Raw genomic sequence first — 16,335 nt, forward strand, 5'->3', positions numbered from 1 at the left:
ACGTATGTACCTTTATTTTATACATTTGCCTAAAAAATATATGTATATGTTCGGTATGTAGTACGCAATGTGTACTACTGCAAGAAATTAACAGTAGCTAGTAAATAAGTCAACCAATTAAATAAATATCTCCAAGTAGGTACTAAAAATATATATCTCATTATTTTTAGTAACTAAAATTAACAGCGTACTATACTACGATATAAAAAAAACTAAACATATTTACCTATTTAGATAATATTATTTAACATAAATTCCCTCGTTCATACCCAATGTTGTTAAAATACAAAGTCCTTGTTCGACCCTCGAACGTCGATTCGTTAGTCTATACGATTACATAACCCGTAAGCCCTTTGTATCTCATCGCGCACAAAAGAATCAGAATGATTCGGGTTAATTTTTAAATAAAGAATAATTTAAATTGATATCTGATCAGCCTAAGATAATATTTACATTAATAGTATATTGCAGATTTATATAACAATTGAGAAATTCAGTCACAATTACAACAATATGACCATAGGATACAATAATGATCTTTGCTAGTAATAATGGATTGAATTTAACAAAAATTTTAAAAAAAGTTTGCTCAATTATAAATCCATATAAAGTAAAATAAAAAGTGTAATCGCGTACATTTGATATTGCTGTCAGTATATTATTCTTCTTGCAAGGTGAACTGCAAGTATCAAGTTATCAGTGTTGAAGTAGTAGTATGGTAGTGAGTATCTTGTTGATACTGACCGACTTCGGCCACGACAAGCCAACCGAGACCAGCCAACAGGATATATTACAGCGTACGTGTGTGCAAAAGCAGGTGCATTCTATATCCAATCAATTATATAATCTAATGGAACAACCTGACATTACTGGATAGAGTTCATATGCAGGATCAAATTATTTTTTACGTTCTTTCCGTTCCTTTCATGGTAGCGAATAGAGTGCCAACTTACAGACTGAGGCTGACATTGTCGTTGAGAAGTTTCTTTAGAATAAATCAATAGCTTATTATTGGCCCAACCTGGGGTTCGAACTCATGACCTTAGGATCTATAGCCTTATCTAGATCTAGTGACTAAAATAACGAGGCAGTCAAAAAACGGCAGTCAACTGGAAAACGTGTTATATATTATGTGAAATAGTTTTATGTAATTAAATATTTTTCTACTAGCGTGAATAAATATTGACCAAATTGTTCTATAGATGTTTCAGTCATGAAAGGCCACACACCACATTGCGTGCTGCGGCGCGCCCATTCGCTCTACGCAAAAATGACCATTATTTTGCGTGATTTGCCAGAGCTTTTTTGATTCATATATAACTATTAGTCTCGTACAAAAAAAACGAGGCTTCATAATCAATAGAATACCTGATTAACTGTACTTTATAATCTGTAATCATCATTATTATCATCACATAATATAAAATAAAGTCGCTTACCCGTGTCTCTAATTATGTATCCTCAACAACAACAACAACAACAGCCTGTAAATTCCCACTGCTGGGCTAAAGGCCTCCTCTCCCTTTGAGGCGAAGGTTTGGAACATATTCCACCACGCTGTTCCAATGCGGGTTGATGGAATAAACATGAGGCAGAATTTCTATGAAATTTGTTTAAAATTACGCAACGGATTTTGATGCGGTGTTTTTTAATAGATAGAGTGATTTGAGAGGAAAGTTTTTGTATATAATACACGAACAATATAATAAAGAAACACAGATAATTTTAGTTTATAATGTGATATCGTAAATAAACAAATTATGTAGTATATTATATTTAGTATCAGTATTGCACCAGTGCGAAGCTGGCTTGCTAGACTTTAATTAATTGTATTGTTACTGTTATATGTCTGAAATTAATAGTATATCTAGGTTTTAATCGATTGTAGATATGTACCGATATCCATCCATCTGTGTCCCATTAGCGAAGTTGAGCTCTTTCGAACTAAACTACATAAATCACTGCTTTTTTATTCAAGCGTTCTTTGATGTCATACGATCCTAGTAACAATGAAAATACGTCGTCATATTGATTAAATCCAAAATTAATAATATCATTATACATTGCTTGATTTATAAGTAAAGAAAGTTGCTTTATTACTTAATAAAAAAATTTTTTTTATTGAATTCTTAAATTTTCATACGAAAAAATTTCACGATCATGTACGATAAACATATATGCTACGATAACGCATACTTCTGCGTTTATCCATCTATGTATGTTCTTGTACCTATGCATATAGATAGTGCAAAACTGCCATATTAAATGTCATAACTAGACATAACTCTAATCTATAGCATTGAATATTTATGTTACTTATGTATTTGTAAAATATTAACGAGTAATAGAAGAGTTTATAAATTACCGTTTGACGAATTCCTAGTTTTGAAACGAAAATAAATAACAAAACTTGACCTAATTTTGCAAATTTGAAGGTAATTTTTTTTTCAACGTACACTCAATGACAGAAGTACTTACGATTTTAGTGTTGAGGTGCATAAGCTCCCGCTCGGTAACGCGGCGCCTCGCGGTCTCCATTTGCTGCTGTCGGTACTGGTTATACTTGTACAGCAAGTACATTCCGGGCAAAGCGAGCACCACGAAAGGGCGCATCAAGCTGGACGATGACGAAGCGCGCTGCGGCATTTTGTTAACATTTCTCAAATTTTAATTCGCAACACTTTTTCCCTCGACAGTACTCGATGAGATAATCTTCAATTTATGTAATTGAATTTTCGCGGTGCGGACCTTTGAGATCATTTTGCACAGTTTATTTTATCTTTATCTCTACTTTTTAATGGAAGATACTTTTTTAAAATAACTATTACTATTTTAGCACTTTCTACAGCGTCCTTAATGGGGTTATTAGTTTATATTATTGCTTTAGTAATAGACCTTATTTACATAGCTCTTCACAGTATTACGCTTCAACCTGAAACAAAAGAAAAACGTATTTACTTATAACATAATGCACAATATAGTAGCGGCTACTTTCGTTGATTAATGCTGAGTTTTATTATACAGGCATTACAAAAAAAAGTTTTCAATTTATGTTACAATGGAAAACGTATATTGTGTATTTATAGGTCAACTTTAAATCAGGATGAATAATTGAGGTAAACTATAAGATTAATAGGATTTCCGATTTAATAGTAAATATGAGCATCGCAAGTTTCAATCAAGCCGACGTCAGCGTCGTCGGAGCAATCGATTTAGGCGGTAAATTAGTTTTTAACAAAGTTGCCGTTCGAGGGTAATTGCTGAAACCCAAAATAGAGGTAATAGCACGGGAATAGTTTGATTGATCGCTTCCTAAAGGGAGCGACGTTGACAGCGCGCCTATATGAAAAACTGTAACTGTGTTAAATAAGGATAAACAAGAATTGGGATGAAACATTTATAAAAAATTTAGACGCAGTTCAATGAACTTTATATTACGTATTTGTTTATCCGATATCATGAGAGAGTGACAAAGGTAGATAAATAGTTAGTGACGCAGCCTTAAAAACGTTGAGAGTTGGTTAATAAAATAATTTCAAATCAATGGTAACTTAACAACATATTCTCAAACATTAATAATCATCCATATATAAGATTATTTTTCTTCCTTTATTATTAGGATGACACAGTTAATGAAACACAATTGAGTTTCTCTGTAAGAAAAGATTTATTCGTGCATATTCATTTGTTTTAAAATAGTGTTTTGTTTGAAGTCGGTTTTTCTTTTTGTTAAAATTTTTATTTATTTTTTGATTTTAAGTGAAGCTGATGTTGACTAACTAATTTTTTTTAATATGGATAGATTAAGCGTTCCGTTTATATGAGTCAGAAACTAGTTCGAGGACAATTTCAAAGGAAACTTGCGAATAAAGCAAAAATAGACTTTCGAAAATGCGGATTTAATACGTCACGCGGCGTAAACTATAAGAATCCCTCGAAAGAGCTGTAATCGATCTCAGCAAAAAAACTTTGAAAAAGATCAACTATATTTCGGATATCATATGACATCACATCACATACACAAAATTTGATTAAAGATAGTAAGAAATTCTGCCCCATATCGCACCCTTTTTTTTTTTTTTTTTATTACGCTGGAAAAACGCTTTGCGCGCTTCCCCCACGTGATGGAAAGTGGGGGGGTGTGTGGGACTCCCCGGAGCCCTGAACGCCGAGTGCGCCCAAGCACACCGGGTTTACCCACTAAAAAACCAGCGGTACCCTCTCCGTCTTTCGGCGGACGCCACGGGATCGCTTACGCATGCTACCGTGACGCCCTGGCGGTCGGCCCGCTTATACGGGCCTTCAACAGCTAGGGGGGATTCCCAGGGTACTGGGACCCCCCCTGGTCCCTACGGCGCCTATTGAGGCGGAGGGAGAAGATGCGCGTAGAGCCTTTTCCTTCTCCCCGGTCGTCTTCTGCGGAGCGAGTCAGCGGCGGCATTTTTTTCCCGCTCCCGCTCCGCTGCTTCCTTCTGCGACATGACACTTTCGCAGAAGAAGCGCATCTCTGACCAGCACACCTCGCTACCGAGCATGGTGTTGATAACGCTCGGTAGCGAGAGGTCTCCGCCCATAGTCGCCGCAAGGATGTGCCTCTGGGGCCCCCACGCAGCACACTCGTACACGGTGTGGTACGCCGTGTCCACTGGCGCACCACACTCGTGACAGGAGGGTGACTCCTCCCGCCGCGCTATCCCGTGCAGGTACTTACCGAAGCATCCGTGTCCGGTAAGTACCTGCGTCATTCTATACGACAGTGTGCCGTGCTTCCTCTTGACCCAGCGACTCAAGTGGGGACGGATCGCCTCCACTGTCGCTAGGCCCGCCGTGGGAGTCCCCAGATCCTCCTGCCATCGGGCGATCAGGGCTTGCTGGGCTAGAGCCCTGATCCGCCCGATCTCCGCCGACCCTGGACGGTCGCCGCGGTCCCTCGCCTCGACCCGGAACCGGTACACTTCCGCGAGCACCTCCGCCTGGAGCTCCCAGGGCGGATCGCCCGCGAGAAGTGTCGCCGCAGTCCATGACACCGTACGGTACCCTCTGATGCCTCTCACCGCTATGACCCTCTGCGGCTTTCGCAGCAGAGCCCGATTTTTAGCGGTGAGGGCGTCTATCCAGATCGGGGCACCGTACAGCGCCATCGACCTCACTACGCCGGAATAAAGACGCCGGCATAGCGACCCCGGCCCTCCCACATTCGGAAGGAGGCGACCAAGAGCGGCAGCGGCGTTGATGAGCCTTGGACCGAGATGAACAAAATGCTGCCCGAAGCTCCATCGTCCGTCCAGGATCAGGCCCAGATACTTCATCTGGGCCTGCACCTTGATAACCGTCCCCTGGACGGTGATACTCGCCCCTCGTGGGGGTCCTTTTCGTGGACCGTGAAAGAGGAGGGCCTCCGTTTTGGATATGGAGACCCTCAAACCCAGCATTCCCATGCGGTCCACGGTGAGAGCCGTTCCGACTTCGGCAAGGCGAGCCGCCTCCCGGAAGTCCCGTCCAATCGCCGTGACGAGAGTATCGTCAGCATAACACAACACCCCCATCCCGGGAAGGACGGGAGCCCGCAGGAGCCAGTCGAAACCGACGTTCCATAGAATTGGGCGAGCCGAGACCCCTGTGGAACGCCGCAGCCCACTCGATGCCGGACGATCCTCCCATCGACCCCCGCCCAGAGGATCTCCCTGTCCTGGAGGTACGCCTCCAGCAGTCTCCTCAGATAGGTCGGCACCCCATGGTATCGGAGTGCCTCCCGTATCGTCTCGAAAGGGAGATTGTTGAAGGCGTTCGCCACGTCAAGCGACACAGCCAGGACGACCTGCCCCCGGGCCACCGCTTCCGTCGTCCGAGTCTTCAGGGCATTCAGGGCGTCGACTGTCGATCGGCCCGCCCTGAATCCGTACTGCGCCTCCGAGAGACCCGGACCGACCTCCTCGAGGTGCTGAACGAGACGGGCTGCGAGGACCTTTTCGAAGAGTTTTCCCGTCTCGTTCAGCAGCACAATTGGCCTGTATGCCGAAGGGGAATCCAACGGCCGACCTTCCTTCGGCAACAGGACCAACTTCCCTTCTTTCCAAGGCTTCGGAAACTGCCCGCTGCACAGACACTCGTCGAATAGCTCCCGAAGCCTTGCACCTAGGTATTCCAGGGCGTCGCACAGAATACGCCCTGGAACCCCGTCCGGACCCGGCGCCGTCTTCCTGGCCCTCAGGCGACCGAGGGCCATCTCCATCTCCCGCTCCGTAATCAGTGGTGAAACCACTGGGTCTTCGGTCACGGAGCGGGGCGCCATCTGCGGAGGGACGTGCTCGCCTGGATGGGGGAAGAGTTCCCCAACCAGGCGAAGGAGGAGTTCCGGTGCGCGGAACTCTGCGCCGGGTCCGAGGCATGGCCGCATCGCAGACTTCCTTGAGTGAACTGCGCATCCGGCCTGCCAGCTCCTCTGCGCTGGCGCCCTCCCTCCTCGCTGCGGAACCCCACCGCTGCACGATTGCGGCCTCCTTGACCAGCTCTCGATCGACCTGGCCGAGAGACCACCTCGGCAACGTGGTCGGCACCCTCTGGGGTTCCGCCGGCCTGCGAGAAGTGGAGATCTTAAATCGGATGTACCGGTGATCCGATAGAGTCTCCACCTCCTCCTCCACTCTCCAATCAACCACTCTACGTGCTACGACAGCAGTGGCGAACGAAACGTCCACCACGGAACCCCCGTGATGGCGAACGCAGGTGTGAACCTGTCCCCTGTTGAGAAGGGACAGGTTGGAGAGCAGGGCCCACACCTGGACGGCCCTCCCTCGCGGATTCGTGACAGGGTTACCCCAGGCACGCGACTTCGCGTTTAAGTCGCCGAGAACCATTATCGGTTTCGGCGACTGCCTGACCACCGCAGCTCTGACCAAGCCGAGATAGGTCTCGAACTCAGCCAGGCTGCGGTTAGGGGAGAAGTACGTCCCGACGACGACGTACTCCCCCCATCCCACGACTACGTAGACCGAACCCCTTTCGATGAGTGAGAGGGGGGGCCCCGTTCCGCTCCTCGTGAGGACCGCTACGGTGTCGTCCAAGTCTCCCAGCCAGTGAGGTAGGGGAGGGACGTAGTAGGGTTCACAGGCCACCGCCAGGTCTACCTGCCACTCCGCCATGGACTGCAGTAGAAGATCCTGAGCCCCGGCGCAGTGGTTGATATTCGTCTGAAGGAAGCTGAAGTCTGCGCTCATGTTGACATTGCAGCTTCCTCCTCAGCCTGGCGTCGTCCGACGTTATTGGTAGTCTGAGTAGCGAGGGCCACCTTACCTTTCGTGATGGGGGGGCTACATTCTTTAGACCCCGTCACGTGCCCGGAGGGCTTGCCGGCGTCTGCGCATACTACGCAGCGCAGCTTCCCGGTACATGTAGACGATTTGTGTCCATCAACGCCGCACCGGTAGCAAAGGCTTCCTCGTTCCGCACTGAATGGGCAGAGCAACCTTGTATGGCCTAGACCCATGCACTTGTAGCAGCGCAGAGGGCGCTGCTCCATCACGTACACTCTGGCCGAGCTCCACCCAACCAAAAGACGACCGGTGTCAGCCAGCTTTTTTGCCGCAGTTATTGGACAAGACACGAAGACCATACCCATGGAACCAGGTCCTCGTGAAATATCCCCGCACCTTACCGTTTCAGCGGGGCAACTCCCCTCGCGAACGACTGCGGCAATAATTTTATCTTTAGTGACGGAGTCGTCTAACCCTGTCACCTTGATGTCCACCTTTCTTATGGGGCGAGCAACGTTGGCCACTCCATCCAGCACCGTACGGAGCTTGTCGGCTAGTTTCTCTGCCTGTTCCGTCTGTGCTTTCGGCAGCTCCAACACTCTGGCCATCGTCGCTGAGCGTCGAACTTTGAGCCCACCATTGATCCCAAGGTCTTGGAGTTTCACGCTCTGCTCAGCGCGCTCCAAGACCTGAGCATACGTGATGCCTTTCTTCTCCGCTTCCGGCTGCAGAGTTAATACCACTGCAGCTGTACGAGGTGCGGACAGCTTAGGCTTAGTTGCTTGTCCTGCCTTAGGCACCATAGGCGCAACTGTGGTTGCAACAGTCGGAAGGGAAGCCGGCTTTCCCTTCTTTCCCTTTTTAACCACAGTGGACCAGGACACCTCCTGGACCATCTGTGGCGGAATTATCTCCGACGTAGGCTGGACGCCTGAGGGACCAGCAATAGATGCCGTCGGAACAGCAGGTGGCGCCCGTTTTGGCGCGGGTGCAGCTTTCGGCCTGCGTGTAGGGCGTAGCATTCTGCTGCGCCACCTCCCGCCTCTTATCCGCAGCTAACGGAGGGCCCATATCGCACCCTAACTGCGAGCCGTATAGGAGTTCCATCACTACATAGTATAAAACAAAGTCTCTTTCTCTGTCCCTATATCTTTAAATCTACGCAACGGATTTTGATGCGGTTTTTTTTTAAAGATAGTGTGATTCAAGGGGAAGGTTTGTGTAAATAATACATGAACAATATAGTAAAGAAACACTGATAATTTTAGTAGTTTGCGATATGATGTCGTAAATAAACAAATTCTGTAGTATATGTAGTATCAGTATTGCACCCGTGCGAAGCCGGGGTGGGTAGCTAGTTGATTATAATATTCGACTATGATAATTACATAAACATAACCACATTACGGAAGGTGACTCAAATATCCAAATAACCTATAAATAAAAGATTCGACTGAGTATCGCTAACGTGCTCCTCAGAATTGTTCCGTTCCCTTCCGTTCCGTTACTTTGTCATGGATCCTGTACTCAGAACCTTACCAAACTTTCACCAAATTACCCTTGAAGTATATATTTTATAATAAAAAAAGAATTATCAAAATTGGTTAAGGTTATTTTCAGTTATTCACCTATTTGTCGCGCATATACACAATGCAAATTTAAGACTTATGTCGTTTTCATATGGATACCATCATCGGAAAAAAAATAAAAAAAAAATGGGACCCCACGGGAAGCACTACCTTTCAAACAAAGTTATGAGGTAACAAACATAAAAAAAAAATACAGACGAATTGATAACCTCCTCCTTTTGGAAGTCGGTTGAAAATAAAATAAAATAAGTTAGTATTGCTTTACAAAAAATAATATTTTCGCACCAGTAATAGAAACGACATATAATGTTATTATTACCAATGTCTGTTCCTAAATTACAAGATTCTTTACTTTTCTAAGATTGCTTCTATATTAATATTTTTCATAGCTAACAGAATTTGGTTGGCATGATGCGTTCGATGACGGCTGATGTGCGAAATACAAATTAAAGAAAAATACCTTTCTCTTTACATATATAAATATTATAAATGCGAAAGTAAGAATCTCTGTCTGTGTAGTTGCTCTTAAACAGCCAAACAACTGATCCGAACTTGATGAAATTTGGGATGAAACAAGTTTGAACTCCAATGAAGGACATAGGTTGTTTTTCATATGTATCACCTCAAGACCAACATCTAAATTGCGAAGTATGCAGGCAACAACTTGTATCTTTATAAGATTTACCGAAGAAGAAGCTATAGGCCGTTTACATTTAATAAGTAAAGTTTAACATTCCAAATAAAAGCTGTAAACGAAGATAAAGACGTAAAATGATGCCGGTGTTGTAAACAGATAAATAAAGTTACGAGATAAATTCGTGCATTTTGTATTCATTATTATTCTCCTTTACGTGTTAGTAAAAGACAAAATGGGTACTTAGTTAGCATACCCAATGGATTACTTTATAACCAATCCAAATAATTCATTGTTTCTCAATACTTGCTTCCAAATCTATTTGGGGTATTAAAATATTTTCAGGATCGTCGTCCTTACGACTATTGATTTAAGCAAAGCTCCATTTCCTGAATAACATTAAGTTAATATTGAACTAAAATTAAACTGAATCGAATTTGTCCTTTACGAGACGGTAACTTCCTAAAAAGATTCCTGAATGACATGAATTAAAATTGAATTGACCCTTGATAGCTTGGAGGAAGCGCTGAAAGGTTTCGAGTTGAATCTATGACATTACATAACATAAGAATTAAATTGTCCTTTGAAGTATATACGGGTGGAATAAGTGACTTGCTTAAAATTTCTGTCCTGTGTAACCCCGTGCCAGTTCGCAAGTCAATAAACGATGGGGTTATCGATTGGGTCACGATACTATTTCAATTTTGACAAAGTTCGTATTTATATATATAGTACGACATAACTTAGATGTAGCATCGGCAAAATTCGTAAAACCGATCAAATCCTAATCGTACGCTATCTCAAATTATCAATATTTATTTCATACGTGAATATGATCTTTACACAAACGTAATACGTAGTAAATTGTAATATCATATGACCTAATATAGTCAATTTGACACGTTGATATGGCTGAACTGACGATAATGTATAGCGAAGAATAGCGTCGAATGGCGCGATAGGGAGCTGTTTCTATTTGCATTTTCCGATGCTACATCTAAGTTGTGTCGTACTAAACGTAATTATGTAAAAAGTAATCCTGAAATCTATCAGTATAAATAAGATTATTGTGCACCATTCCATTTTTAAAAAACTGACACTGTTCGTTATAGTTATGAAAATGGATTAAAATAATCCAACAAACATGAGTGATAGGCGTTCCATGAAGGTTGCTTAACATTGAAAATAGTTTTGTATACTCGTACACTATTAGTTTGGCAATGGCTGAAATTTGACGATAATGACTATGGAAAATGTGATCAAAACATGCATGAATTGCATGTTTCTTATTTAAAAATTATATTAATAATAATCATTAAGCATTTCAAAATTGAACGACGAACGGAGGTGAAAAGGGAATTGAACTGTTATATGTTATATTCTTATTAATATATAAATTTGGTAATTAATAAATTTCAAAAAAAAAATTTAAAATAAAAAAAGGTATATGCAATTCAAATGATGTAACATTGTGTTGTTTATATCATTTTTACAACACATTTGAAGATCGAAACAGTATAACACTGATTTCTTTAAGTTTCAATGTTATGTACTTTTCTATGTTCGTTGTTTCAGGGGATAAATTGCATACAATTGCAGCTATACGTATTTCCTTATACAGAGATGTATTTATCTTATATTTGAGTTATTAGATCGCCCTTGAGAAGATGCAAAGGTCAAATTACTTTCGTACTGGTTGTTACTAGCGAATACTGGTAAAAATATATAGCTTGCGTAACATGGACATTGAAGAGAAAATAGCTGGAAAAGTTGAACCGATATTTTGGAAATAATCCGTGCAGTATTTGAAAAGTATCTCACGCCCTCTTGATATATAAAACGAGTTGAGTTTTACTGGCTTAATAGGTGTGCCTACAAACTTGTACTAATCTGCTATTGGACTTAATTTCCTAACCTCATCTCTTACTTATTTATAATTTTTCAACTTTTGAAAATGTTTCATAAAATTAATAATATAAATTTTTAAAAGGGCTCAGTTTTACTTAGTGGTAGGGCTTTGTTCAAGCCCGTTTGGGTAGGTAACATCCACTCATCAGTTATTCTACCGCCAAATAACAGTTCTGAGTATTGTTGTATTCCGGTTTGAAGGGTGTGTCAGCCAGTGTAACTACAGGCACAAGGGACATGACATAGTTCTTCATTAGTTCCCAAGATTTGGGGCACATTGACAATGCTAGGAATAGTTAATATTTCTTACAGGTTCATTGTCTATGGGTGATGATGACCACTTACCATCCGGTGGCCCTATATGCTCGTCCGCCATCCTATACCATTAAAAAAAAGTTTGAGTTAAGGATATTCCGTAAATAGCATTAGGGGGCAGAATTGAACCTGCAACTTGAACATCACAAGGCCAAGTATAGTTAAGCTATTAAGGTTTTGCACGAACAAAAGTTTGACCTGAATAGGTAACAAATGATCTGGTAAAATGTATCGACGCTCAAATATTACCAAAATATCAGAGTCATCCGATTGATATATAGAATATTGTAAACGAATGGAAGGCGAAATGATTACCACAAAAACATTCTGTTAGCTTCACAAATATTTGGAATGTATTCGATGTTCAAACAATGTACTTTTATAATTTAATTTCGAATGTTATCTGAGGCAAAGGCCTAACTTTTTACATACCATACAAAATATACGAATTTCGAAACCATTTTTTTTTATTGAGCATAATTTAAATTGTAAATACTCAAACAACAAAACTATTTTAATATAGTGTACGGTAACAAGATGAAATCAAATATAACGTCGATTTTACTACTATCAAAAGCTTCGAAGCGACATAGGAATGCTTTTATTAGTTTTTTTTTCTGTAAAACTTCTATATCTAGAGCATAATCGTTAATGTAAGTAGGTCTGCCGGTAACAGTTTAGAGGTTATTGACACAGAAGTTGGCGTTCATTTAGTTATTGATTAAATGTTTATAAATTCGAGCAATTTAAAATGAAATGTTTTATTTTTTAAAGCTTGAGCTTAGCTATTAACTAACATGACTGTATTTTCTTTAAATGTTGGAAATGAGTAACTATTGATTTTCTTGCCGGTTCTTCTCGGTAGAATCTACTTTCCGAACCGGTGGTAGCTTCACTTGATTGTTAAATGACGATTCAAAAGTCCTTGTAAGAGCTCACTTGAATAAAGTTTATTTTGATATTGATTTTTATACGAAAAGGGAGTGCTAGATTACGAGAACATTTGTTTAAAGATGTATGTAATTTGTAATATATTTTAGCACGCCTTGAGAATTAAGCCTTATGGTTATTTTTTTATTACAGCAATTACAAAATACACAGATACACAGCCCTGCTAGATTTGTTTCGCCGGTAATTTTCAACTTAGTAGCATTTTGTTCCCGAAACCCATGCTAGTACTTTTACTATCAAAAAGTAAGTATTATGTTTTTATAATCAAAAAACGAAACGAAAAATTCAAATCTCATTTTTAAAACTTTTTATTTTAAATGACCAAAGTAAATAATCGAACATTATGATGCATACATTCCATAATAAATGTCACAGAGTAATTAACAATAATACTAGCGAATGAGTTTCATGCCAGTTAGCTAGAATTGATCTTTATAAGCCGGTGGTTTATACACCTAATATGTTTTTGAAACAAAACTTATACTTGGTAGTAGATCTTACTGAAAGTTCCTCTGTGTGCTAGCCACTCATCAACCAGCAATATTCTCCTAATACACATGCTGGGTCTGGTTTGATGGGCGGGTGAACCAGTCTATTGCAGACATAAGGGACCTCTCCCTTATGAAGATTAAGGATTTCGGATTAAGAGATGTCTTACAATGGTTCAAAATTCCAATGTCTATGGACAGCGGTGACGACCACACAGGCGGACGGAGAATTGGGCTGGCAAATATGCAAATAAAGAGAAAAACTTATGGTATTAATAAAAGCATTACATATGTTAAGACTTCAATCAATATATACTAATGAAAAAAGATAATAAATAAATAAAAATTTAAACTATGACAAGATAACTTAAATTATGACAAGAGTAATAGCGTATTTCCTTATTTCTACATTTTGATTGACGTTGATTAATTCTGTTGCGTAATATTTAGTAGCGTTAATGACCCGTTAAGTTCCGTATTGTTACCGTTACGCGATGTTTTTTTAAGATATATTTTTTATGAAGTATAAGGTTTTAGTTATTAAACTTCTATTTCATAAAAAATATTTACATTAGTAAATAGGCGCTAATAGATCTATATACTTAACTGGTCGTTATAAAATAAAAACGCAGAATTGTGTAACTTTAAATAGTGATATTTTCATATTATTGTTAAAATACAATCATAATATTTCATAATACATGATTTTTAAACATGATCTTTTATGGTTTACCACAAAGTAATGATTAGATATATTATTATATTTCACTAATCGATATATTTTCTGTAAAAAAATTATATAAAACATAAATAAATAATAATTTGAATTGGTTACTAATGAAAAAGATAAATAATTATTATTTATTTTACCGCGACCAAAACAATTTACATTTAATTACACTTCGGTATATTTCCAAAATAAAATACTCAAAATACACATAATGTGATACACGAATACTGGTATTACCAAAACTATTAAATAAAAATAAAGACGCAATACGTTTTTAAATCAAATATTAAAATAGCAAAATTAAAAGAAAAAAATAACGGCTAAATGTCTTGAAACAAACAAAACAATTCTATTACGACAATAATAAAAATTCAACAAAAACAAAGAAACTGCACTTAGAGCGGACATTAATGATTTTTAAAGCTAAAAAGAGTTTTTATGCGAATAAAATAGAATATATATTAAAATATTGCATTATTGTGACAATACAGGAATAAAGAGGATCATTTCAAAGAGTACGATTCTGATTCTAGCTTACTAAGATGAGCGCACCGAGTTCGTAATTTTCCGCATGACTTACGTAAGGAGTGAGAAGACAAAACATTTTTCGAATAATCCCTCGGGAGATATTGTACCCTTTCACGTATTTTATTTCATGATTCATGATTTTTAAACATGAACTTTTAGTATGTACCAGAATATAATTCGTTATTTCACAAAAAAAAAAATTATATTAAACAAGAGACTTCATGTATTTCGTTTTTTAGGAAAAAATGTACATGTAGTAAAAGTGTCCTCCTATTTTGAGGAAGGGGGTTGAAGTTTATATCAACACACTGCTTTAATGTAGAAGGGTAGACACGTAAGATTGATTTATATCCGAAAAGTTTTCTCAAGATATTTTCCTTCACCGCCAACCTCGAGATGAATTTTAAACACGTGAATTAAGCACATGAAAATACAGTGTTATTTGCCCCGGTATACGATGATTACGTTACGTATACAATAATTATATGTATTTTATGGTCTACGTGTCAATTTCACTGAGCTCAAGAACACGTAAATAGGAATCAAATAATTGATTATAAAGTAAAGCGCTTAAATCAATGTGTAACAGCGCTGCAATCTCAAAACCCAAGAAGCGAAGTTACAAAACTTTCACAAACATGTGAAAAAAAAACATCCAAGAATAGCAATGGTATTGCTTTCAGAAGTATCCCAGCACTCGAGATGAATAAAGCTACACCCGCGGCATGTCAGCCTCTTCAAAACAAAACAAAAGGCGAAACCGCGACAATGAGCAGAATGATTGAAACCGCCCAGAGACTGGGCCAGAATAAAGGCTAAACAATGTAAACACGACATATTACACGGTGGGAATTGTTTTACTTTTCACGATTACAACTAGGCATAAACACAGATGCAATACTGGACCTTTCTATATCATTGCATGTTTATAGATTTCTAGTAGTCGCCCGCGGTTTCCCTCGAGTTTAAGGGGGTTGATTTTAAGGCAAAAAAAAATCTTAGAATTTAAGTTTATTTCACACCAAATTTCATAAAATTTCAGTGAAAGAGCGAGATAGACAGACAGAGAGAGCTACTATCACATTTATAATATTAGTATAGGTTTATTTCAAACAGATTTTATGACTTCGCTTACCCTGATGTCTTTTAGGACATTAGAAGTTAATTACAGTGGTATTAAAGCTTTGCTAATATTATTTTTACTTAGTGATACTTTGTGCCCATTTTGTGCAATCCCGTCTGAGGTACCACTCACTAATCGGTTACACAAACAAATAATTATTATTGTTGCTCCCGTTTGAGCCAGTGTGACATGATAAAGAGAAAAAACACGAAGAGAAATTATCCTCATTCTTACAACAGTAAGAAAGAGTTAATCACTGATTCCACTGATTTCGCCCATATACGTCGTGAGTATTACTGAGTACTGAATACTACTTTCGGCGCTATGTATATGGGTGAAATAAAAACATGAAATTTTAGAAAATTTAAAATCGTGATTAATCTTTTTTGAAGTTAAGTTTTCCTTATTAGTAATAAAGACTAGTTTATAGAAGTTTCCAATTCGAGCAAATTTTGTTTATATTGTATGTATTTTATCATTAGAAATGTCCTCACAACATCAAATGTATCAGTGGGAATATATCTATATTCAGTTGTAAGGTAGGAATCTAGTACGTTGATGGTCAAAATGTTGTTTCGACTATTTGTGATTCTTGATTGAAATAATTTTAAAATTTTTATTAATATGTGCCTCAATAAGAGACTTCGTAATGGATTTAATTGCAAAGTTCAGAAGTGTATTGCGGAGACGTTTTCAACATTGTTGTCGCTATAAATCCTTCAGATTCGTCAATATCTATGATTTTAAGGATGATTTATGTTTGTTAGTTTAGTTTTCTGTTAAAGTTAGCCGGACATTGCGGTGACGTCACAACCG

At 39.4% G+C, this 16,335-nt stretch overlaps 1 protein-coding gene across 1 annotated transcript in view; it reads right to left on the reverse strand.

Annotated features, from left to right (window-relative positions):
- LOC124536981 (nucleolar protein 58) overlaps positions 1-16,335 on the reverse strand; it is a 66,727-nt gene that overhangs the window by 41,101 nt on the left and 9,291 nt on the right. Inside the window, exon 2 of the mRNA XM_047113676.1 lies at positions 2,479-2,932. Within this exon, the coding sequence (XP_046969632.1) occupies positions 2,479-2,646 (168 nt within the window). The 5' untranslated portion in view covers positions 2,647-2,932. The remainder of the gene's footprint in view (positions 1-2,478; positions 2,933-16,335) is intronic.

The sequence above is a fragment of the Vanessa cardui genome, chromosome 17, assembly GCF_905220365.1.
Source record: "Vanessa cardui chromosome 17, ilVanCard2.1, whole genome shotgun sequence".
Classification (NCBI taxonomy): Eukaryota; Metazoa; Arthropoda; class Insecta; order Lepidoptera; family Nymphalidae; genus Vanessa; species Vanessa cardui.